General features: G+C 37.7%; 1 protein-coding gene across 1 annotated transcript; it reads left to right on the forward strand.

The window, feature by feature from the left end:
- Positions 1–12,970: 12,970 nt before the first annotated feature.
- LOC117316600 (bifunctional peptidase and arginyl-hydroxylase JMJD5-like) lies at positions 12,971–24,944 on the forward strand. The gene is made up of 8 exons (XM_033871262.1): positions 12,971–13,458; positions 14,155–14,323; positions 14,902–15,055; positions 20,147–20,338; positions 20,879–21,011; positions 21,959–22,137; positions 24,062–24,184; positions 24,724–24,944. Exons 1-8 carry the CDS (start codon positions 13,293–13,295, stop codon positions 24,895–24,897), a joined length of 1,290 nt encoding a protein of 429 aa, XP_033727153.1. The 5' UTR covers positions 12,971–13,292; the 3' UTR covers positions 24,898–24,944.
- Positions 24,945–25,459: the final 515 nt, after the last annotated feature.

Genomic DNA, 25,459 nt, shown 5'->3' on the forward strand with positions numbered 1-25,459 from the left:
TAAAGGATTATTTCCCTATAGCCTGTTTTACTAAGCCATGTATTTGGTTATGCTTCGTAGGAAGTATGTCAGATGGATTCCTGTCCTGAACAGCACATTTGCATAAAATTGAAATCAACAGGCAATCAGACATGTGTAGAAGATCTGAATGCAGGTATGTTACAAAGACTATTTAAAGAGGTATTTATATTTATACATCTTAAATAGTAATGTTTTGAAAGTTTAGTGATAGAGGTTACACAACGAGTGATTGTTGGATACGGACTTTATTTCACAAGAGTAAGTTATTTTTTTAAAGTTACAAAAGACACGACTTTAGTGTCTTTTGTAACTTTTAAAAAATAACTTACTCGTGTGAAATACATTCCATATCCAAAAATCACAAGTCGTGTGACGTCATTCGATTATTGATGACGTCAATAGTAATTGTAGCTTGGGTCAAAGTTTGAATTCTTGACCAATCAAAAGAGCGAAAGGTCATATACCACTAGTGGTATATAACATATATTTATCCAACAGTCGGCACATTTATACAATGGCTTGAAAGTGGAATAACACAGCGTATTGTGGTAGAAATATGTATAATTCCTATATTTATAAGTGAAATCGAATGATTGTGCAAACAACATACAAATGTACATTTAAAGATAACTGTATGAATCCACTTGTATATAGTAATCCATTATTATAATCAATTTATGTAAATGCCAAATTATGAATAAAGTAGATCACACAGCTCGGTTGTCGCTGAAAACCGATTTTTGTTCTATCCAATCTTGCTTCCATTTGTAAGAGGAATCAAAATTCCGCTATTTCTACATTATGTACATGCTACTGACTTTGTAATCTAATCTGCTTTGGCAATTGTACTGGTGACTACTGTTATACAAAAACAGTTAAATTAATGGCTCATTGTCCTTCTTTCTAGAGAATGTTAGATAAAAAATGTGGTCGATATTGTTATACGCATTTAGATGTGTTGACAACCCGAAGATGTTCATTATTTACGGTATATTTTACACGTTTACAGTATTTGATTGGAATTTCATTTCACGACTATCGCGATATACATCAAAGGCTTTGTAGACATACAGTTTTATAGAAACAATATGCATTCATTCCGGTAGCTTTATCCTGTACTTCTTCTGCTTGTTCAAAACTGTTTCTCTTTTTGCGTACTCTAATTTTTCTCGTATCAATGAAAGTAATCAGATGAGCGTGATGATAAGATAGTGCAACCATAATACTTGTCAAAAAAACATAATTGAGAAACTGTCGTTAATGCAATAACAATGAGAAATGATTAAAGAGGATTAACGCTTAAATATTGACCTTTTTATAATCAGTACCCATATCCTTAATTCTGTCTCACACCATTATTATGTCAGTACACGTTTTTCTTCTCCAAGAACGTGATACTACATGATTTGATTGGCCAGTTGTTATCTATGACATCAAACGACATTTACGCTCTCAAATATTCTTTCACTTAATCTTGATAATCTTGATTCGTCTTCCTATTTGCTGTTATGTGATCAATAACGGATTTTAGAAAATTGTTTTATTTCAGTGTTCGCCTACATGACTATAATTACAATTGTGCTTGACGATTTTCAGTGACAATTACAACTACTACAACCACAACTACCACGACAACTCCGACAACTACTACGACAACTCCGACAACTACCACGACAACTCCGACAACTACTACGACAACTCCGACAACTACCACGACAACTCCGACAACTACCACGACAACTCCGACAACTACAACCACAACTCCGACAACTACCACGACAACTCCGACAACTACAACCACAACTCCGACAACTACAACCACAACTCCGACAACTACCACAACGCCGACTACAACGTCAGGTAATTTCCTTTTCACTTCCCCTTTATCATTTATTCAAGTGTAGGGATTTTTTTAAGCAGTTTATCTAGTTAGCAGTAATTCTTATTACCAAAGTCTGGATGATGTTATGGTGTTGAACAAGAAAATCATGAGATATTAGATATCATGTATGTATATGTATGTCATTATTATGAATTTTGAAGCTGTACGAAAATGTTAAATACTTTCCTAGGTTACAATAAGATTAAACGCTTGTCAGAAAACAACATTTAGTCGAGTCGCCTTCCTGAATGGTCATCTTTATAATAAAATAATGTCGCATTTTAAAAAAGAACATATCCATTCATTTGCACCAAACTAGTCATTAATTCTGGTCTCGACATGCAGTTTCTCAAAATAAAATTATCATTAATTTGCTGTGGATACTGGCAGTTTCTTCTGTAAAGTTACTTTGGGATAAGACGCAGCAGCGAACAAATAATATATATATTTGTTTGATATTATTCACAGCCTCCATTTCTATTTCCAGGTCCGGTCAAACCTATGTTTCTATTGTGTTTTATAGACACTTATTGAGCTTAACGGCATGGTCAGATGACCTATATAGCCGTCGTGTTTGTCCGTCATCGTGCGCCGTGCGTCATCCATACATGTTTCACATTCCGAGCTTCTTCTCAAGTTCAACCAGAGGGATTCAGCTCAAACTTGCTTGAATCATGAGATGGTCCTATCCAAGTGTAGTAATTTTAGTATCGGTGCAAAACTAAATTCGGCCGCCAAAGTCGCCATCTTGAAATATATATATGCATATATATCCAGTTTCTTCTGCAGTTCCACTGGCACCATTGAGCTGAAAATTAGTAGGGATGATCAGGAAGGGAAGCCGATGAACAATTGTTCATTTTTGGCCTTGGAAAAACTTCAACATGGCAGCCACGGCGGATATTTTTTTAACATGATTGCGCAATCATGGTTTTCATGAAGAACGTTAATTCTAAACTTCTTCAAAAGTACCACCCGCGGGATTAAGCTCTAACTCTGAAATAATACTAAGATGGTTCTGACTAAGTGTTATTTTTTGGGTTACTCAGTAATCCAAGATGGCCGCCACGGCCATATCATACAGCATTGCACAATCGCAATTATTGTCAGTACCACTATACTTCACACTAGTATACTATAATAATACAAGAGTCTATTGAAGTCAGATGATCATTTGATACAAACGAGATAATTTTGTTCCATGAAACATGCTTTTTCTGCATTTTTTGTCGATATTTACATACAGCCCAACAGATTAATCAAGATACTTGCGAACAATTATGTAACAATTCACCCTAAGTAGTGATTTATAGACCTGTTAGATATATCACTGGATTTGCTATTTAGATAATCCTTTGATCACATTTTTAAAAAGATTTATCTAATAATATTTGTTTATTTTTTTCTGTTTTAGTCTCAACACGAAATGGATGCGTGAATACTGATTTCACTTTTGAGCCGAGTGTAGATTTATGTTACCGTTTAACCACCAGTAGCACCACCGTCTATTATGGAGCTTCCCATTATTGTAGCCAAAGCGAAAACGGGAGGTTGATGATTGTGGATTCTGCCGAGAAGATACAGTTCATACGCAACCAAATTATTAATTTAGGTAACCGAAATAGAAGCATCACTAAAAATGATGACGTCAGTATGACGGCATGTATGTCAACAGTATTTCTGATTCTGTTGTCAGCTGTTCTTCAATATGTGTTAATCTTAGTTTTTCTTTGATGCCTGGTAATTTCTATTACCGAATGTCTTGAATTTAATTTAAGGATTCAACGAAAATTTCTTTTTATTCTAACTTCACTTCATTTGCATGTCAACTGAAAATTCTGCGACTTCCATTTGCAGGTTATATCAGCAACTGCTATTGATAATAAAGTTTTAAGTGTGATGATGACAGTTCTATGAAAATATTATTTTCTCTTATATCTATTGTAAAATGCTCACAAATGCTCCGAAAAAACCCCTGAAATACTCGTTTCATAAAATCATAAACGAAAGGAAAAATCATTGAAGATTCTCTATATAAAGTACCACATCGTTTGTATATAATAATATTAGATGTTGTACGATTTCCCTCAATTATCATTATTTAAAACATGGTCACGTGGAAGTCAATATTTTGAGATATTGACCTGATGTTGCTATTTTCAGAAACATCGTTTCTGACTTCATATTCATTGTGACGTTACAGTGTCCAAAAGTTTCATATATAATATAAAAAAACATAAGAGCATTTGATTCGGTCAATATGAGGTTTTACCGACCTAGCAGAATCTAAAATATTAACCTCGGGCTTTGCTTTTGGTTAATAATTGATTCTACCAGGTGGTTTAGACACCATATTGTCCTCACCAAAGGTTAATAATTGATAAGTAACAACCATTTTTGTATGCAGGGTATTCATATTGGTGGATAGATGGAGCTGCGGATGGTGGTGGTGTATTTAGATGGAGCACAGGCCAAGAGGTAGATCCAACACCGATTTCTGATAACGGTGATCAACCTCAAATGGTGATAAAAAATGATGGCGTCTTCTATAGCAGACATGCTACAGATACGACGTATCCTTATATTTGTGAAGAGCATGCCGGGTAATCTTTAGGACATTTCATGTGTACTTAAGTATTGCATATTGGATATGTTCTGGACTGGTGTCTGTCTGTCTTGTCTCTAGTCTTACGAGGCGATTAATGCGGGTAAGGAGCTACAGACGACCAGGGGATTGCTTCATTATCTGATACAATGTATACAGTACGTTTTATTACTTTTCAAGCACATGTAATTTCGTTTTGAATGTTTGAGTTCTGGACACAATTTACTGTGACCATATGAATGTAATATACTGTATGTATTTTTATTCTTAGTTTTAGAGTTAGACATTCAATATATACCGAGGCGGGGGGGGGGGGGGGGGGGGGGGGGGGAGCATATTCACATTCTTGTGAGTGTGTATGTTGGGGTTGGGAGTGGGGGTGGGGGTGGCGGGATGGTGTGTTAAATATTCTCATTCTTTGCTTGAATGGGGATGTATACTTAGATTTCTCTCTTAATATGCCTATTTATAGGTTTGCGGGGAATTCGTAATTATCTCTCTATAAAGTCGTCTTGTGGGAAATATTACCCATAATTCTTCAAGTCGACTTCTACGGCAGTGTGAGAGAATGGAATTTGCCAGTTATTCTAAAAAAACAACACATTTTCAATTTTTTGCGGCAACTTACAAATTTTCGCATCCGGATTCTTTTCAAATAGTGCTTGGATTTATTGGGAATCAGAGGAATCCCCATAAAACCTATTATTCCCCACAATGTTGGTCAAAAGCCTAATTATATTCACCATAGGCATGGTATTGCGAGTGCTCTCTCTGTCTCTCTCTCTCTCTCTCTCTCTGTCTCTCTCTCTCTCTCTCTCTCTCTCGTAAAATTATATAGGAAAAGGACTTGGTATAAGTTGGATAACTTGTGCTTAGTTCCCTTTTGTAAACAAAGATACTAATAAAATCAAGGTTTTGTATAGGGTAGATATATCCTGCTATTGTATTCGGAGATGGAGACTCGATACTACATAGTGTTAATGTTAAGATTTTAACATTTTACTATATGTGCTGTAAATAGGCTAGGCTCATATTATTATCATCATATTTCGCAGTTTATGTTTTAAGATTTAGGCATATTGCGTTTTTCTGATTCGTTTGAAATAATATTTTGATTAATTATGCATTAGTACGTATAAATGCAGATTTATTTTGAACGAGAAAATGATTTCGAAGACTGTATATTTTCATCATTGTGCCTATAACAAACATTTCCGGATTTTTGGTGTTACTTTTAGTCGCCTCCTGTCATCAACACTTTAAGCCCTCATTTATATCACTGACGAGTCCTAGAAGACTAAACAGCGGTATGATGCAATATACCCGCCGGGTAATAAAGTGTATCTAACTCTAAATTTCGTTTGAAAGGCGCTGATAACTTGTACGACTTTTGTACAATCCTTTTGAAGTTGAGAGAAATTATATTAATGTCATAAAATCCAGGACCCCACTATGTCAGCAATAGTTAAGGTCTTCTATGTTTTAGGTAGATCGAAATAAGATATGCGCCCAGTTTCCTGTAATAGAGACAAAAAGTTATTTATTTGGTGTCAATCTTGTAGAAACCCCTGGATGTGCTTGTGGTAACTCATGTAAGAATACATTTCGCTTTTTCTTTGATTGCCCTCGTTTTGATCTTGAGAGACGTTTACATTTTTTCACATTCTCATTGATTTATATATAAACATCAACATTAATGTCTTTCTTTTTGGAGACGAAAATCTGCCCATGGTCTTTTATATATGAATCTTTACTTTAACAAATTGTAAAATGTTGTTATCTTGCTTGGATAATAATGCTTCCACAGTTATAAGTATTTAACGACCTTTACTTTTAGGCCAAATGTTGTAATGTGGTCTTGGTTTGGCAGAGGGCGTTGATAATGTTGTAAGTGTATGTGCCCTAAAAACGGCTGCCGACCACTACAGATCAAGCTGAGGCAATATTATGTTGTCATAAAAAAACCTTTTTATAAGATTGATAGGTAATGCTTATACTAGTTAACTACAGGAGAAAATAGTGTCATTTGAGGCTGAAATTAAAGAAAACGATACAAAGATAGAACAGCTAGAAAAGCCAACGAATGATTTGTGTATGTAGCTGACGGGGTAAGAATTTATGGCATATCAGAACAGGAAATGGAAAGCACAAACAATATTCTCTTGAATACTATACATGGAACTGGCTAAAAAATTCCACAATTTTGCTATCGGGCGAAGTCATAGGATAGGGCCTAAAATGAGAGGTGTGCACAGGCCAATATAGTCAAATTCTGATCTCACTTGACGTTAGATCCATGACTTATGATAAACTTATCTTTGTTGGGTTTTTTTCAGATAAAAACAGAAGTTTTTCAACATCCCACTTGCAAAATATTAGTTAATCCCACATAAACATAGTATACTGTATATATGAATATATATTATGTACATATTTTCGAAATACAAACAAATATAAAAAGAATGTATGACATATTGATTGACAGAGATAGTCCAAAGGTTGAATCTGATTGAAGTAGTTAACAGCGTAAAGATACGCACTCAATCTTTTAACTTATATAATAGGATTTCTCTTCCGATGACTTCCTCTTTAGTCGAAGTAATCTTTTTACATTTTCTTCACTTACTCCCAATCTTTCTTTCATTTCACATTACTGAGATATGTTGATGACCATTGATGGAAGCCCACATATCTACTACTGCAAATTACTTTGTGAATTATACCAAACTAGCGTATTGTTTCAATTTGAAAATGGATAGTGATATAGCAAGCTCTCGTATAAGGATCGGGCTGCATTACAGTAGATCACTGCGTCACCATAAGTGTGATTTAGTTAAACTACTTACTGTTTACTTTCTAAATCTCCACTTTCAATACGGTCAGAAAGCCATGCCACTAATTTTACTTATTATGTTTACAGTAGAACACAGAGCATAACATAATACTAATGACGATAAAAATCTCCCCAGTTACTGTAATTCTATATTTCAGTTTACTTTAACAGAATATATTGAAAGGATTATACATTGTATGAGTTCTATTTAAATTATTTAATGATGTTGAACTAAATCCAGGTTTAGGAAACCCTGTGCCACACTCATCAAACGATTTTAAATTAAATCATCTAAATGCACGTAGCATTGTCGGCAAGGTCGATTAGTTATCTCTGGAACTACAAGACCAGGATATAGTATTTAAGTGAAACTTAGACCCATCAACTGATAATACTTTATTAAACATAAATGGTTTTCAAACACCTACTAGACAGGACATTAATCGACACAGGGATGGGGTAACCATTTATATGGAGAATCATATATCATTCACATTTAGAAATTATTTACAAATCAATAATCCTGCAGCCATTTGGGTTGAGATCAATCAGGCCAAATGGCCACTTCCTGTTGGCTCCTTTTATATACATCCAATATTTGACAATTGGAATTTGGTTGAATATTCAATTGGACAAGCTTTAAATATAAATTACAAAGTAGTTATCCTTGGAGATTTTAACGAGGACATATTGATACCCAACAGGTCGAATATATATTCAACATTTTACGAAATTTCAATTTGTCCAAAATTGTAAACGAATCCACTCGTGTTACAGAAAATACCCGAAGTTTGATAGATATAATAATGATCAGTAAACAAATAAAAGTTCTTACTTCAGGAGTACTTGACCCCATATGTAGTGATCACTGCCCAGTCTTTGTCACATTAACAAGATTTGAATATCCTTGCCACTCATACAAGAAAGATATCGAAGTATAACGATGGAAATTATGTAAACTAGAGACAGGCTGTTACTGACAGTGTTTCGGACATGAACAATTCATCTATAGACGAACAAGTGGTTAAACTCACTATGAACATTATACATGCAGCAGAATAACCCATTCCAAACAAAGTTGTTATTATGTGCTCCAGCGGTAAACCCTGGATGCACAATTAAGTTCGTAGACATATAAGAATTCGAAATCGATCACACGAATCTTCAAACAATCCTGAACGGTCGGCTGAATTCAGACACAAGAGAAACGAAGTAACATTGTTAATACGTAAATCAAAAATCTTATAAGCGTACAAAAAAGGGTGATGGACTAAATAACAATAGAATTATACGCCCACGTGACTGGTTGAAAATTGCAAAACAACTTTTTAAACAAACTTTTCATAATGATATAAAGTTGTGTTCTGCCAAGTGAAAGGCTAAACCTTTTCACAACTTCTTCTGTGATCAAGCAGGTGTAGATAATCTACATTGGGTAATATACATCTTACACCTGATGTTGAATCCTGAAAAAGCCTGTGACCTTGATTTAGCGCATCCAAAACTCTTAAAAGAAGCCAATACTGAACTGGCAGGGCCTTTATCAAATATGTTTGATAAACCAATATCACAATATAAGTTCAAAAAAAAAAAAAACTTGGAAAACTGCGAATGTGATTCCAGTCTACAAGAAGGGAGATAACTCCTTACTAACAAATTATAGACCAATTTTCCTTTTGAGTTGTATAGCAAAAGTTTTTGCAGCACTCTATTTAACTGACATAGTAAATACGTTTTTCAAAGCAGTTCACAGTGGCAAGGAGGTTCGGGTTGTATTTTTTGATATCAGTAAAGTATTTCATAGGGTGTGGCACAGGGGCCTGATACATACACTTGAACAGGCTGGTATTTTCATTATTATCTTGGTTTACGAGCTACCTTGAAGGACGTTGTCAAAAAGTAACTGTTGAAGGAAGTTCTTCTGAAAAAGGCAGAGAACTGGCAAGTGTGCCACAAAGCTCTATATTAAGCCCTCTTCTTTTCATTATCTATATAAATGACATTGTCAATATTATACATGCTGATAATCGTTTATTTGCTGGCGATACGTCACTTTACGTTATAGTTGAAAATGCACTTCATTCAGCAGAAATATTAAATTCTGATCTTGCTACTATAAGTGCTTGGGCAAGGCAATGGCTATTTAACTTTAACCCAAATAAAACTGAATGTATGATTCCATCTAGAAAACGTGCTCAAATAAATCCTCCTCCTTTATTTATGAACAACATCCCTATACAACAAGACAAAAGGCATGCTTACCTTGGTTGAAGAGAGTTGCTCTTGGCAATTACATGTTGATAAATACTTGCAAAAGCATAGAAAAGAATTGATATTCTTAGAGCACTGAAATTCCAATTAGCTCGCATTCTCTTGAGATTATGCTGATATTGTGTGGGGAACTGTAATCACAATCAAACTTCTTTCTTTCTCTCCTATCTTAACAGAAACAAATTTCAAAAGTTTTTATTATTTCGGCCAACGGCGTGCCCGGGTACTTCACACAAGACTCTGGCTCGAGGGTAGCTCATTAAGCCATCATTTATACAATAACCATGTTTCAGAGACCAGTCGATGTTCATGTGGAAGTATAGAAACCTCTTCTCATTATATCTATGAACGTAGGAAATATGATACAGCTCAGGCTGAAACAAGAGCAATGGTAGGTATTAAAGTAGACATCAGGATATTATTATATGGCGACCCAAACTTGTCAGATGATAAAAACAAAGATATTTTCAATCATGTTGCAGATCTTATTATTAGATCAGGCAGATGTTAAGTATCTATACAAAGAAATAGTTTTCCTCTCTTTTACTACAAATATCAATGTTACCATACTGATTCTAAGCGGTCGTGTTATAGGATCTTAATGTCTCTTGTATTTTTCATAAATTAGTCTAATTTGTATGACGCATTTGCAAATCATTTACTATAGGGAGATGGCTTTAACTAAGAGAGTACTCTTATTGCCAAATCCCTGTATTTAATTGTTGTATATATTGACCCATGTATTGTAAATACTAAGAATCAATTTATTAATTTTCTGTATTAATTCAGTTTATCCTCCTGAAAACGATTCATCTCCCTTTGACCAGTCTTTATAGCTACAGTATGCACACGGTGATCTTGTTTGGAACTCTCCCCTGTCAGGAGGTAGACATCATATTAAAGTCTAACTTTGGCAAACTGAGACGAAGGAGGTGTTATCAGCAGGCTGTCTATTTAACGGGAGAAAAACCATTATATATAAACACTAAACACATTCCATAAGTAATAAATCCAGTGATTTAATCAAATTTATTGTGTCTGTCTTCTATGGGATAAAAGTATTTTGGAAATAAATACTGTTGCAACCGATCATATTGCTTTTCCTTGTGACAATAAAATGTGTTAAATCAAAAGTGTTGGCCATGCTTTAATACGTCACCTTTCGGGGGAGCTCATTGAGCTCCATATATAGATGCCTCCACTCACCATGAAGGGGCTTCACAATTAAGTTTTCAAGTTCTTCGTACGTTCCATATGGTAACGTCCTTTTAGAGAAGGTTGAGTTGCATTGCATTCAGATTAGTCAAGGTGTCAATTTTACCGTGGTGTTCAGTTTCCCATGTTCAATCAATGCTACATATTTTCATAATACTTCCCCAACTTAACAGTAATCGTGTGTCGTTCTTACCTTTTCAGCGACTACTGCGTATACCATACCTTATTTTTTGTTCTTTGAAGCAGGTTTATCTCAACATCTTTTAAGATTGAGTTTCATTGCACTATAATGTTACTGATGTAACCCGTACAAATGCAGAGTAAAAACTTCACATAGATTCTTGATTAATAAAATGTCTTTGAATACATTTATCAAATCATTAATTTCATTTTCGGAAGTGAAAGATTCTCGGTGGATATATATCTGGATATCTTACGTATTCATTAAAATGGATGGCCTATCGTAGTATTTTACTCTTCGCTTGTGTTCGCTACAACGACGAGCCAGGACTACGAACTCTGCTATTTTGATTGGCCATATTTATATATGTAAATGCTATGGGATACCTATTCCAAGATGGCGTTTGCAAATTTTCGCGAAGAAAGGTACTGCACAACATGAATTGCTCAATACTACTATTTCAAGAATTGGTCAATACTTCACAAAATCACTTGTCGCATATTCAATGAAAATACTGATTCCACATACCGTTTATTATATATCGATTATCAAAATAATTATTACAACTAAAAATAAACAAAAATAAGCACTCGAGTCTATTGGCAATGCTTCCCACATCACATCATATGTGAAACCAAGACCGTTATTGGTCTCAGCACATGCATTAGTAGTGGTAGTGGTAGTAGTGTTAACACATGACAAGGTCACATCACCTCCCTATGGATGTGGCAAGGGCGAACATGGGAACTGTTGTTGGGTTCCTGGATGTTAATAATAGGTACATCCCACCAGGGGAGGCTCAACTTCCTGTGGCTGGGGTTTGTAACAGGCGGGGTGTCCACCAGTCTAGTCGTGAACAGCTATATACATGTAGCTAAATACTGTACCCAGGTTCGGTACTCTGGGTTCCGTACCAGTATATAAATTACGAAAGGCAGATAAACATTTAAAGACATATATTTATTATACCCCGTGGATATTTGACGAGTTTACACGTTACAAATAAAGAAACAACAACACTAACCTATCAATAAGTAAACCTAACCAAACTGTAGTAGTAGTAGTAGTAGTAGTAGTAGTAGTAGTAGTAGTTTTAGAATAAAATGCTTTTGGGTTACAGTAGTCGATCTTTTCACGCGCTATAAATGCGTCTTTCCTCATTATAATTTCCCGAGGGCACCAGAATCACCCGAGGTTACAATGGGGTCACCAGCTTGTCCCCCGTGGTTAATAGAAGTCACATCTGAAGCCAAAGAACCGTATACGTATAGACATTTTCTTCGACACATGTTACCATTGCGTAAGTAAGAGATAATCTCGATGCGCCAAACACATCAACCAAAAAGATTGACCAATTGCAGTCCATTCGGTCAGTATGCACACCAAGATGCGAGCGCTGCCTAGCAAAGATAAATGGTACAAAGGCAGGTGAACCATTTTACGTCCTAGATGATGTATGAAACACTTCCGGCCCGAGGAGTTCCGAGTGATGAGGAATGAGTGGAGTTACGTCACGCGTGGTTTATATCCGGGTCTCCAAAAGGTCTTCATTGATCGACATGGTGAATCATAGGGGAAGGATCTAACGAAGTAAAGTATTAAACTACATTATTAGTTTTAAGTAAATTAATACAACTCTAGAGCTCACGTGCCCCCCTTCGATTCATCACAATTAAGCGAGTCCCTCATAAACATACAACAGTACATGGACACAATAAAGGTTGTAAGTTATCAAAGATTCTTAATGTCAAAGACCAATAAAGGGAATCAAGATGCTAACTAACGTGGCTGTTCGTGTTACTACAAGTCACACTCCACGCGTCAAACAACACTAGCAATGAACTGGACACGTAATCCTGACCTTTGACCCTGGATTCCTAACACCCCATCTGTTGCGCGGGACAGACAAAAGTAATCGATAAGAAACAATACCGGTGTTCTTTCTCCGTGTACACGTTTATAGAAATACAAAATATTCGACCCGCTGAGGTTTTCAGATTTACGATACACACACCAGCTGGCGACGTGGCATTTACAAGCACACAAAGTATTTAACTCGAGTTCGGTAACGTAATCATTATTGTGATAGTGACTCTATATTCTACCATATCTGCGATACTTGAAAGGAAGTATTGAAGAAATTACATCGGAGACTTATTTTATAATGTGTCTGTTTAAGTTGTGACGGGGTAAATCGATTTCCATCTAATGTAAATATCTACGAAGGACGATACGAACATCAAATACCACCGTGTCTGTGCACGAAAAAAGAAACATCTTTAAAATGACAATGTCACCGTTTCTTCTTATTGTTTTTACAACTTTCAACATTTTTCTACGAAGTCATGGGAAAATAGGATTTCCGAAAAGCATGTCGATGGATCTTCAGTTCCCGCCGACTATCAGCCGCCCAGTCGGTGGTATTCCAATCGGACATCTCCGGCCACTAGGTAGGTGCTGTTTTTGCAAAATAATATTATTGGTCAAGAGGGTTTCCATGGGACTTCGGGACCACCATCCTCCATAACCTAAAGAGTCAACTTCAACACTGTTAATGTAATGTTCCTTTGCATATACCCCCTCCCTAACCGTCCCCCGCACCACCGACTGATAAACCTCAGGATTCACCTTTGTATTAGTTTATGTTTGTTGATTGGTTTGGGCACGCGTATACAGATAGTGTTAACGAATGATGGGGTAGGTGAGGAACGCTTTTATAGTGCCATCGCACTGAAATGTCACACCTACTTTGTGGCAGCTCCTACTGTGTGGTAGAGAGATACCCAACACAGTGACGTTATACCAATCCAGCCATGCCACAAATTTAAAGTTGAACGCCAAATGGTGGATTGAATTCCAATCTAACTTCTTCCGATTTGTCTCCATCTTGAGGCAGATTCCATAGCCTCTCTGATTCATTAAGCCGAAACAGGAATACCAGAATTTGTTAATCAAGATTAAATACTTTGATTCACATATTGGTATAAATGGCTTCAATAATTTGAAAGCAATATTTCGATAACTTGATAAATGTTTGGTGAAAAACAATGCATTTCCTCCATGAAACGAAATCAAGATTAAGTATTTGTTTTATAAATTTATGCACCCTAAGCTTTTAAGATTTTTTTTATACATATTCATTTTAGGGTTTCAACGCAATCCATCTGGCAAGGTGATGAATACTTTGGATATGCCCCATGCGCATGCGTTCAATATAAAATACATCAAATCAAACAAACCGGTGGCCATCCGGGAAGCCATGAAAAATCAACAAATTTTGAAGGATTGGGAAAACGATGAATACTTAGAAAACAGGTATGACAAAGCTTATCAACCGTTTGTGGATATCGTAGTGCAAGTTGAATCGATTTAAATGATAACGTAGCTGTGTCGTATTTCTTTCATGTAGATACATGCACGTGTATATTGGGCGTTAATGTAGATAGCCCAAGTGATTTAGGTGAAACTTGTTAGGACAAAAAAAAAAAAAAAATTCATCGATTCAGTTCCCCGGCTTTTTAACTATTAAGTAGGAAATATTTGATATATGTTATATGATATACATTTATACATTTTATCTGGATTATAACTTAAATTGTTCGAACTCTTACATTTTTTACAGTGCCACAGGAACGGTGAAATCAAATTTCAGTTTCTCTCCCTCCATTCACACTTCTTTACATTCCATCTCTACCCTTCCTAAACTCCCATTTCCGAAAAAATCATTTTGTGTAAATACGGATGTGTTGTATAATGTTGTTAGGAAGGGGCTTCATCAGTTTGAAAACGTGTGTACAATTCCCGTGGTATATTCATGATACATTGAAATATGTTTAAATAACAAAATGGTGAAAGGTAGACACGTATATTGAAAATATATATACATATTACAGATACGGAAATTTAAACGTCACTGTGACGGTCAAGAAGGAGAGACGAGCACATGAATATACCTGGATGACAATGAAGCAATTCCTTTTGGACTATCTTTACGAGGACTGGTACCTATCAACCATACTTCCGCCGGAAATGGCAAAGGAACTTCCGGTAGGTCAATTTGCCCATAGTCATATATATGTGAACGGGATAGGGAATGGGATAAGGCACTAAGTGCCGCAATAGGGGCAGCAGATCTATTTTGGTGCCTTCAATGCGCCCTCATAAGCACGACATGACATGGCACGCCATGACATGACAAGTCACGGCACGACAGGACACGACAGAAAATACCAAATCTGCAAGGAGCCGTATAAAGTTGCCTAAGTTCTTTGCCTGTTCCGCTCCCCAAACAGAAAACATTGGAAAGTCGCCCCCGAATCTGTAGTGAGGAATCGGAGGGGGAGTGGAGGGGTAGGGGTCATCAGTTGACATCCTGTCCCTATAAATTGGTTACAGTTTACGTCCTATCAACACACTTCGTTATCTAAGGATGTCCCCATCTTAAATGAGACCACCTTAGTTTTTTTTTTTTCTAAAAGCAAAATCATATACGAATCATTTTCATAACTGAGTGTTGGTTTTGTATTGTTTAAAGTCTTACGAAACCGCTAAAGTCATTTAAGAACGGCAGCTTAGCAAATTATCATTGCCACAAAAGTTATCTTTAACCAGTCTTTTCCAATAAACACAATTTCACGAGCTACCTACTCAAGAAATAATATCTGAACAATTAACACAGTCAACTTAAATTCACAGGTCCATCCGGTTTGGAGCAACCGAGACTCTGCCAGAGCGAGTAACAGTTGCATTATCACTCTTAGAACCTACACCTATCTCTGAACTATTATTGACACTGACAGAAGTACTAGACCCAGTCTTTGACTTCGGAGACCCAGTAGGCTTCGGAGCCTTTACAGGGTTGCTACACACAGTCTGATTACTTGGTTCCTTCACATCGCTAGGCACATCTCCCGATCCACTCGTGTGTGGAAAATCCGGCCTCATAGCTGGAGCTTGGACCAGCTGTCTCCTATTCCGACGAATCTGGCCCGACGGTGTCCTGACCAAATATGAGTGATCATTCACTGACTTAGTGATCGTTCCACTGAACCCTCCGCTGGGTCCTTTCACCCACACTGTTTCTCCCGGGTGCAATTCCGGACGTTGAACTGCGCGATGTGACCAATCAAAATGGTGCTTTTGAGATGTTCGATCCAACAGTTCCTTATCTCGAACGTACTCGAGATCTGGCCACTTAGGAGATAGATTTGCTGGACTCTCCGGTATAGTTGTACGAAGCTTCCGCCCCATAAGTAGTTCCGAAGGACTGTAGCCATTTCGTAACGGTGTGGTACGATACGCTAGCAAGGCTAGATATGGATCTTGAGAGCCACTAAGTAGACGCTTCACGGTCTGAACTGCTCTCTCGGCTTCCCCGTTCCCTTGAGGGTAATAAGGGCTGCTGGTCGAATGGGTGAACCCATAATCTCTCGTGAATTCCTGAAACGTTGAGCTCGCGTATTGCGGACCGTTGTCCGATATGACGGTCTCTGGAATTCCATGTCGAGCAAACATCGATTTGAGATGTGTGACTATTGCTTCTGAAGTCGTGGAGCTAAGCTTGGCAATTTCTATGTATCTAGAGAAATAGTCTATCACTAACAAATAGTTCACTCCCTTCCAGTAGAATAGATCAGACCCTAATTGTTGCCAGGGACGATCAGGGAAATCAGTAGGTTTGAGAGGTTCTGGTCTCTCTCTCCTATGCTTCAGACACGACGAACAGTTTTTCACAACATTCTCAATCTCTCTGCTTAGACCCGGCCGCCATACCGAGTTCTTAGCACGCTCACGGCACTTCACGATGCCCTGGTGCCCCTCGTGTAGTTTCTGTAGTATTTCCGCCCTCATAGATGAAGGAATGACGAGTCTACTTCCTCTCATAAGCAAACCATGACACACCGAGAGTTCTTCCCTCAACTGCCAATATGGCCTAGTGGAGACTGTGATCGTAGGATGTTCGTAACCAGGCCATCCATCCTGACAGTAATTCATAATGATCCTACAGATACTGTCTTCCTGTAGTTTTATGCGGATTTCGTTGAGACGAACTTCTGTTGCTGGAATGTCGTCCATGATAGCATCGACGTAAGCTTCAACTTCCTGTTGAAACTCCTCCTCCTCAGATCCTTGCTGAATCAAGGGGGCTCTGGATAGAGCATCTGCGGTATACAGTAGTTTACCGGGCACATGCATGATGCTGTAGTCATATCGCATGAGACGCATCCTAAATCTCTGAACCCTCGGGGGTAACTCAGATATCGCCTTGGAACCTAGTAACGAAACTAACGGCTTGTGATCCGTCTCAATTTGGAAGTGTATTCCTGTGAGCAAGTCTGACGACTTCTCGCACATCCACGTTACAGCGAGTGCTTCCTTTTCCAGCTGCGCGTATCGCTGTTCTGTAGCGCTCATAGATCGTGACGCGTATCCGACTGGCCTCCAATCGTCCTCACTACTGTCCTTAGGACGTTGAAGTATGACGCCTCCAATACCATAAGATGATTCGTCAGCAGAGATTTTGGTGGTTGCCCTAGGATCGTATAATGACAGTACCGGTGTAGAGCTGAGTTCTTGCTTGATCAGCTCAAATGCGTGCTCTTGAGGTATGTCCCACGTCCATGCACTATCCTTCTGTAGTAAATCACGAATTGGCTTGGAATGTTCTGCTATGTTCGGGGAGAATCTCCCAAGTTGATTAACCATTCCCATGAATCTCCTGACCTCACTGACATTAGTAGGAGCTTCATAGTTCACGATAGCTTTCACCTTAGCAGGGTCTGGACGTATTCCTGTCTCATCTATGACGTGACCGACGAATGTGACGCTTTTCTTTGAGAACTCGCACTTATCACTGTTTAAGGTAATCCCGGCTTTCTCGACCTTCTGTAACACAGTATTCAGACGCTTATCATGTTCCTCCTGTGAGGTTCCAAATATCAACATGTCGTCCATCTGACACACTACTCCTGGTACATTGTCTAGCAGGTTGCACATCCTTCGCTGGAAATGTTCTGGCGCCGATGAAATACCGAAGGGTAGACGGTTGAAACAATAACGCCCACATGGAGTAATAAAAGTTGTCAACAATCTCGAAGATTGTTCTAGCGGGATCTGCCAGAATCCTGAGTTTGCGTCAATTTTAGAGAATACCTTTGCTCCTGTCAATCGGTGTAAAGTCTGTTCTACACTAGGTAACTGTAGGTGTTCCCTGCGAACCGATTTGTTCAACTGTGTAAGATCAACGCATATACGTACAGTTCCATCCTTTTTAGGTACCACGACAAGACCAGAGCACCAATCTGTCGGTTCCTCAACAGGGGAGATAACCCCCAAGCTCTCCATCCTGGCAAGTTCATCCTTTACCTTGTCCAATAGTGGTAGCGCCACGCGCCTTGGCGAAGTGAGAGCAAACGGTGTGGCGTTGTCGCGAAGTTTAATGGTGTAGTCGCCTTCAATTTTACCTAGTCCACTAAACAGTTTTGGATACCTTTCCTGGATACTACCGGTTGACTGTACTGAAGCCACAGTTTTCACAAGGTTGAGTTTTTCAATAGCTGGACGACCTAACAATGGCTTACTCAATGTCCTGATGACATAAATATCTGTCTCAGCCCGAGTTCCCTTCTCTGTACATAATTTACTTGAAAATTTTCCCAACACTTTGAGACGGTTCTGACCTGGACCTTGTAGAACTCTTGTCGAGGATTCTAACTTCTGACCGATTCGTTGAAAGACACTCTCAGGTATAGCTGTAACATCTGCCCCTGTATCTATCTTAAAATTTACCGGTGTGTGTGTTTGACCTGTCTGAATAACCAGATCTATGTTCCATGGTAGGGATCCTTTGCTTTCTACCGCTCCTAAAAAGCTTTGTACCTCGCCAACTGTTGATCGGCATTTCTTGGCATAGTGACCCTTTTTGCGACATTTCCGACACTCGGCATCTTTTGCAGGACAGCTTCCTTTCCTGTGTCTAAATCCACACCTGTGACACTCTGGATTCGTCTGATTATTAAATGACTTCCGGTTTTCGGATGCCTTCCGGTTTTCAGATGACTTCCGGTTTTCAGACGACTTCCGGTTTCCTGAGAACTTATGTTTTGGACCTTTCTGGAATACTGCATCCACATTACTATCTGCCTGACTACTACTCGTAATAGGATCTCTGTCCCTAACAATTGACTGTTGTTGCTTGACTGCCTCAGATTGGCGAACCTGGTTTACAGCCTTCTCTAGAGTAAGTGTTGCGTCAAGCTGGAGTTTCTCCGATAATCTACTATCGCGAATACCCACGACAATACGGTCCCTTATCATCTCAGACTTCAAATCTCCATACTCACAGTGCTCAACTAGTGAATATAAGGCCATGATAAAACTTTCTGCAGTTTCTCCCTCATTCTGCTTTCGGTGATTGAACCTAGCTCTTTCAAATATCGTATTTCGTCTGGTAATAAAGTAATTGTCAAATTTCTCAACAACTTTCTCATACTTTTTGGCATCCTCATCTGACAATCCAAATGACTTGATAATATCTTCTGCCTGACCTCCCATAGAGTAGATAAAAGTATTAACCTGGATTGGGCCCTCCTTGGCTCCTAATCCCGCCGCTACTCGAAACCGTTCGAACCTCATTAACCATTTCGGCCATTCCTCTGGTTTATTGAACGTAAAATTTTCTGGGGGTTGCACCTGATATGTTGCCATGACGACGAAATTCTTAACAATACTTGATGATATGATAACGCCAGGTATCTCAGTGTTCGATCATAATATATGAAAGTTCAAATAAATGATGGAATCTATCATAGTCGTCATCTCCGACTGTTCTGAGAATTTGAGTCAACCACGTGCGCGAGAACACTGCTGCCTTATCGTGTGTAAATCTCATAAAATCTGTCTTTTCAACATGACTTCACTGCGATGGTTTACTCTTACCGCTTAAGAAGATGTTGACCGACTTCTGACACCATGTTGAATGGGATGACAGTCGACAAGAGACATAGGAAACATTCATAAGCTGTATTGCTAAAACACTGTATGTTTACATGCCGGCCATTTGTACAGGACAGAATTGAACGATAGTTGACATATCTGGGATGAGATCACCTCCTTGCACTGTTTTTTTTAATTAAACAGGTACCCGGATGCTTGCGATGCGGGACTTACCGGAAGAGGTTACAGGAAGCGGAGCTATGGATGAGTTCCGGCGGAACTGCCTCTATGCTTCACAGTCATGAAGATCATACTCTCCACTGCGTTTTATTCGGACGGAAAGACTTTATTGTCATTGACGCAGAACATCGTAAAATTTTTAATTATAAAGAAAAGGTAAGCATTATATATATTTCAATTTGTTGTTGGTTGAAAACCTTCACAAGGCAAACTAATACCAGATATGATTTGTTCAAAAGATTAACTATAAAATGAAACGCCTGTTATAATTTGTTTCAAATTTCAACGCTAAACAAGGAAGCGAATGCAACGCTTTATATGATTAGATGGAAGGATATACAGGAAATAGTTGTGCTAGATATGATTTGTTCAAAATTAAAAAGGAAATATAACGCCAAATATAATTTGTTGAAAAGTAACACTAGGAACTATCACGCCTCATGTGATTGAGTATCTATACCAAAGGCATTTTATAACGATACATATCATTGGTTGAATAAACTGCACAGTGATATGCACAAAAGATATGACTGGCTGACAAAAACATGAGAAGCAACCAATTGCAACCATAATAATTTTCTTCTTTATAAATGTCCAATACATGCCTAATTATTCATATAAAATATGGTAGTGTTTTCTTTTCTGAATTATCAAATGGGCTAAAATTATCTTGTGCGTGCTTATCTCCCCTTTCAGTACCACAATGCAGGAGCGGGTTACTCGCCCATGGACATGGATTTCATCAATATGTTCCAAAATTCCAAAATCTCCAAGACGCCCTGGACTTACAGCACTCTTACACCGGGGGACTGCCTCTTCTTACCGGCAGGTATATAACGATAACACACCCTACCCACTTCGGTCATATTAAATTGTGAACGTGGTGATATCTGTCGTTTTTTGTCATGGTATGGTTAGAATTCGTTAGCATCTATCTTCTATAATTTTGGTGAGTTCCATGTTCTTTTCATTGATACTTTATCCTTTTCTTTGGTCATTCATTGACCCAAATGACTTCTTTCTCTGTCCATACGCCGTTTACGTCTTTGGAATATATACCATCTGTATCTGTGTAATACTGTGCTGCCTTCAGATCGGAAGATTATTGCTCAGGGTGGGGTAGCGTGGCGGAAATTAGTCTCTTTTGTGGAGGTTACTTCGGAAGTCCTCTACACCACTTGGTGTTACACAGTTGTGATCTAGATGGTTCCAGTCTTTGACTGTTCGTGGGAAGGAGCTGTTGTAGATTGCTGTGGTCGCCGTGAGAAGATTTAAGTTTTTTGCATGTTTTGACGTGTTCTTTTAGTGTTTGGAGTAATAAAGTTTTCAGGGGGAATTGCTACTAGGTCGTTTTTTAATTTAGACATTATGATGAGGCGGTGCTCTCTTCATCTTTCTGCCAGGGGAGTCAAATTTAGTTTCTCCATCATTTCTGATACACTGGAAAAGGTTTGTGAATAGTTTATTAAATGGTTCCTGGTTGAATTATCTGATTAATCGCTTAGCTAGTTTTCGCCCACCAAAACTAAAGCCTGCTAAATGAAATATATGCTATTGCAAGTTTTCTTTTTTTTCTTTGATCAAACGCCAACACACGAATTCTTGGCACGAATACCCAATCTACCGTCCATATACACAAAAAATGTATCATATGATCGTGGATTGGGTTTTCTTGCAAAAACGTCTGTTGACACATCGTTAGTTCTTTCCTTGAAAATGTCCCCTTTTAATTCTTTCTTGCTCAGCTAAAATGTGCTATTTTCGTATTCCATTTAGGGTACATGCACCAGGTTCGTTCGTATGGTAGAGGGATTTCCTACACTGTACTGTTTTCTCCGTCGTTCGAGTTCGATTCATCCGACTGCCGAGTACAAGTAGAGAAAAAGGGCGACAAACCAAGTATTCCATCTCTGGCTGATGTCGACTTCGTCTGGACTGCACGAAACGGTGAAAGGGTAAACATGCTTTATTGTCAATCGCAACATTTCGGCTAATTCCGTCAAGGTCCGGAAAGATTTTTATGGATTTGGCTGAGATGTCATAATTATCTAAAACGTTCTTAAATCATATTACGTTCTCCAATCTAACAGGCATACCTCCTCTTGCAGTTAAAATATTAGCATTGTGGTCTATAGTCCATTAGAGGTTATGGGATATATAAAATAGCACTCAAATGTATCAGATTACGCTTAAGTCGAATACTGCCCCGATTTTGCCTTCATCTTATAGCAAATCTGACACATTTTTTTTTTTTTAAACTGTCTAATCGAAAATTGCGGTTGTATCGAATATATTTTGTGGCCCGTCCCGTCTATTCAAACCAAGACTTACCTTCTCTTTGGCGAACATTTTGTTTGTCAATACATATGAAATATTGCATTTCGAATCTAATGGAAAACGACTATGTTCACCATCACAGGAACTTATGATGCAGTGGCTGTGGGTTCAGAATCCGTGCCAAGTGCCTGTGTTCACCAAAAGTGTGTATCATCTGGTCCTTTGTAATGACCGATTTTCTTTCGAGGCTAACAAAATACAAATATTTATCATCTTAATGTTTAATAACTAAACCCGTTTTATGATTAATAATGAATCCAAATTGGCGATATATCAATATTGATAATTTTAGTCATAGAAATATCCTTGCTATTATCATTTTTTAGAATTAGAAAAAAATATATATTGGTACTAGGCAACGAAGATAATGAAGCTTGGATGTGCTTACACCGGCATTTATGACAATGTATGCACTTTTTGTGAAAGGCATAATTTTTGCAATTTTATTATTGCATTTTAGAAGAAGAAAAAACATTTTTAGAGTTTCCTTACCTGCAGGTGGGGCGTAAAATATGTACCTGCTGCCCTAATTTCATGATCGTTAGAGGCGACTAAATTTGGAATCTTAGGTTTTCTCTTCTTTCTAAAAAGCTTTCTTTTTCCTTATGTTTCCCTTGAAACTGTCTCACTTTTTGTGTTTAGTTGAGCGTTCGCCCTATGTGAGAAAGGCTTTGGGTTCTTTCCCCTGGCCGAGATATACCGGAGTCTATAAAAATCAGCATTGTAGGAGTGTGACGACTGGTTCGTCTGTTGCCAGTATAATGTGACTAGGTGGAGTATCCCGGCGGTATGCTTTAGTTAATTAGGTAGCACTATAAAGTCAGTGGTCGGCGGTATGCTTCAGTGAGATAGCACAATAAAGTCAGTTCCCCACTATCACGAAGAGACGACCATGAACATACTGCAGCCTTCCAAAGCACACACAAACACTTCACGTGAATCTCGTACGCAGTGGAGGTCATCCTTAAAAGATCAGAGCTGTTAGTATTAAGAGTATTTTATTTGACCCATATACATTAAATGCAAAATTACAAAATAATCAGTTCATCATTTTCAAAAGGATATGGAAGCAAGATTAAATCTTATATCAATCCATCTCCCTTAAAAGTTGAAAGAACGTTAAACCATACCAAATCAAGCAACCCATTAGCGTAGAGTTTCCGTTTTTGTTTTAATTTATTAATTTATTTGTTTTGTGTGGTGTTTATAGTTACATATCGGATGTGTATTACCGACTGATAAGAACTCCCAAGTGAGAGAAACCGACACCGCTGCCAATTGAATGTTATCATAAAAGAAATGATATATCTACATATGGTGGCTGGCTCCAATTACATGCCACCAATGTCTTAACGTTATCACAAACGGACAGCGGCGTAAATGATTTGCTTCATTTTTTGTTGTTGCATGTTTTGGGTGCCAATGGGTATTGAACTGATTGAATAAATCATTCATGATAAAGGAACAGTCCACCCTTATATAACTTATTATTTTCACTGATAATGCTCATATTCATTAATATAATTAACATTTTCGTAACAGGTGCTGAATATTGATGCAATGACGCCCTCAATTCTATCACACATACTCGATATGCTGATTAGGAACAAAGACAAACTCTACATTGAACAATTTGAACACTTCTACCTTGACGCACTTCAAAAGGTAAGACTGTTATTGTATTTTATCAGAGTTACTTCCCCTTTGTTTCACTCGGTCCGTACCATAGCGGTAGCCAGGCTGACAGCTATCTCGCCGATGGAGTTTCCAGAAAACTGGCCCGCCCTGTAAGTTATTGAACTTATAAATGGACATGGTCCTGACGGGTTGATCTCTAGGGGCTACTAACATAGTATTAGATTTATGTTTGGCAAACCTTCACAAAATCGAGTGGCCAGTAGCAAATCTGGTTTATAAGAGTTGCCGAATTTAATTTTTTAATATATCAAAATTAAATAAATGACGTTATTTGTTATCATTATCTTATATATATTGTATATATTTTTATATATTTTATAATATAAATGTAGTTATATTAAAAAAAAATCTTACAAATTTGAAAACGATATTAGGTATCGATTTTAGCATTTAAATCTAGTAGACATTTTATTAAAAAAAAAAAAAATAAGGAATTAAAGTAAAAAAAAACAAACAAAAAACTATGATACTTCAATTCGTTTTTTTTTCTTTTCTACTATTCATAGGCTTATCAGTATCCTCCTGCAAAGACGGCTTTTGAAATCCTGACTGGAAGTGCAGAGAAAACCTTCCTAACCAGGACCTCAATAAAGAACCTGAAACTGGAACAATTACAGCAAATGTGTCGGTTATATAACGACGCATTTCTAGAGCCGACATTACACAAGGAGGAATTATAGAAAGGGAAAGTTGTAGTTTTTTTTATAAATAAAATCTGTAATCTACCTGTTTATTTCTAGTTGTTACTTAGGAGGCAGGGGGTTCGATTCTCCGATCGTACTTGAAAATGTATGGTTTCACCTTCATCTTAAACCGGGCAAACAAGAGTGATTCATGTAAATTGATAGGACTTGTTTCGCAGTTGTTGTAAAATAAATAAATTCTGTTTTTTCAAGAATGAAAATATTATCCCCATTCCTACTTTTTCATAATCTTGATTGCCATTATAAGGGAGACAAATCGTACAAACCTATCTGCTACTCGTGAGTTTGTTTTGTATGGTTAAATCGTGAATCGTGTATCGTGTATCGGCGGAAAAAAATTCCACCTGATATATGGTTAGAGTAATTCATGACAGATAAAGGTAGCGATTTGTTCAACTTGCGTCAACTGTGGGCCCGGACATACACATTCTCATCTATGTTTATTTAACTCCAGGGGCAGTCAGATATCTACGAATTTCATTTCGTCTTCCGAGATGTTTGGTTCAATAATTACATGAACTTGCCTGCGCTTAGAGAA

The sequence above is a fragment of the Pecten maximus genome, chromosome 18, assembly GCF_902652985.1.
Source record: "Pecten maximus chromosome 18, xPecMax1.1, whole genome shotgun sequence".
Classification (NCBI taxonomy): domain Eukaryota; kingdom Metazoa; phylum Mollusca; class Bivalvia; order Pectinida; family Pectinidae; genus Pecten; species Pecten maximus.

Coding starts and splice junctions, on each gene's coding strand:
- LOC117316600 (XM_033871262.1), top strand. CDS start 13,293: ATGACAATGTCACCGTTTCTTCTTATTGTTTTTACAACTTTCAACATT. Junction 13,459..14,154: donor CGGACATCTCCGGCCACTAG/GTAGGTGCTGTT, acceptor TATTCATTTTAG/GGTTTCAACGCAATCCATCT. Junction 15,056..20,146: donor AAATGGCAAAGGAACTTCCG/GTAGGTCAATTT, acceptor TTAATTAAACAG/GTACCCGGATGCTTGCGATG.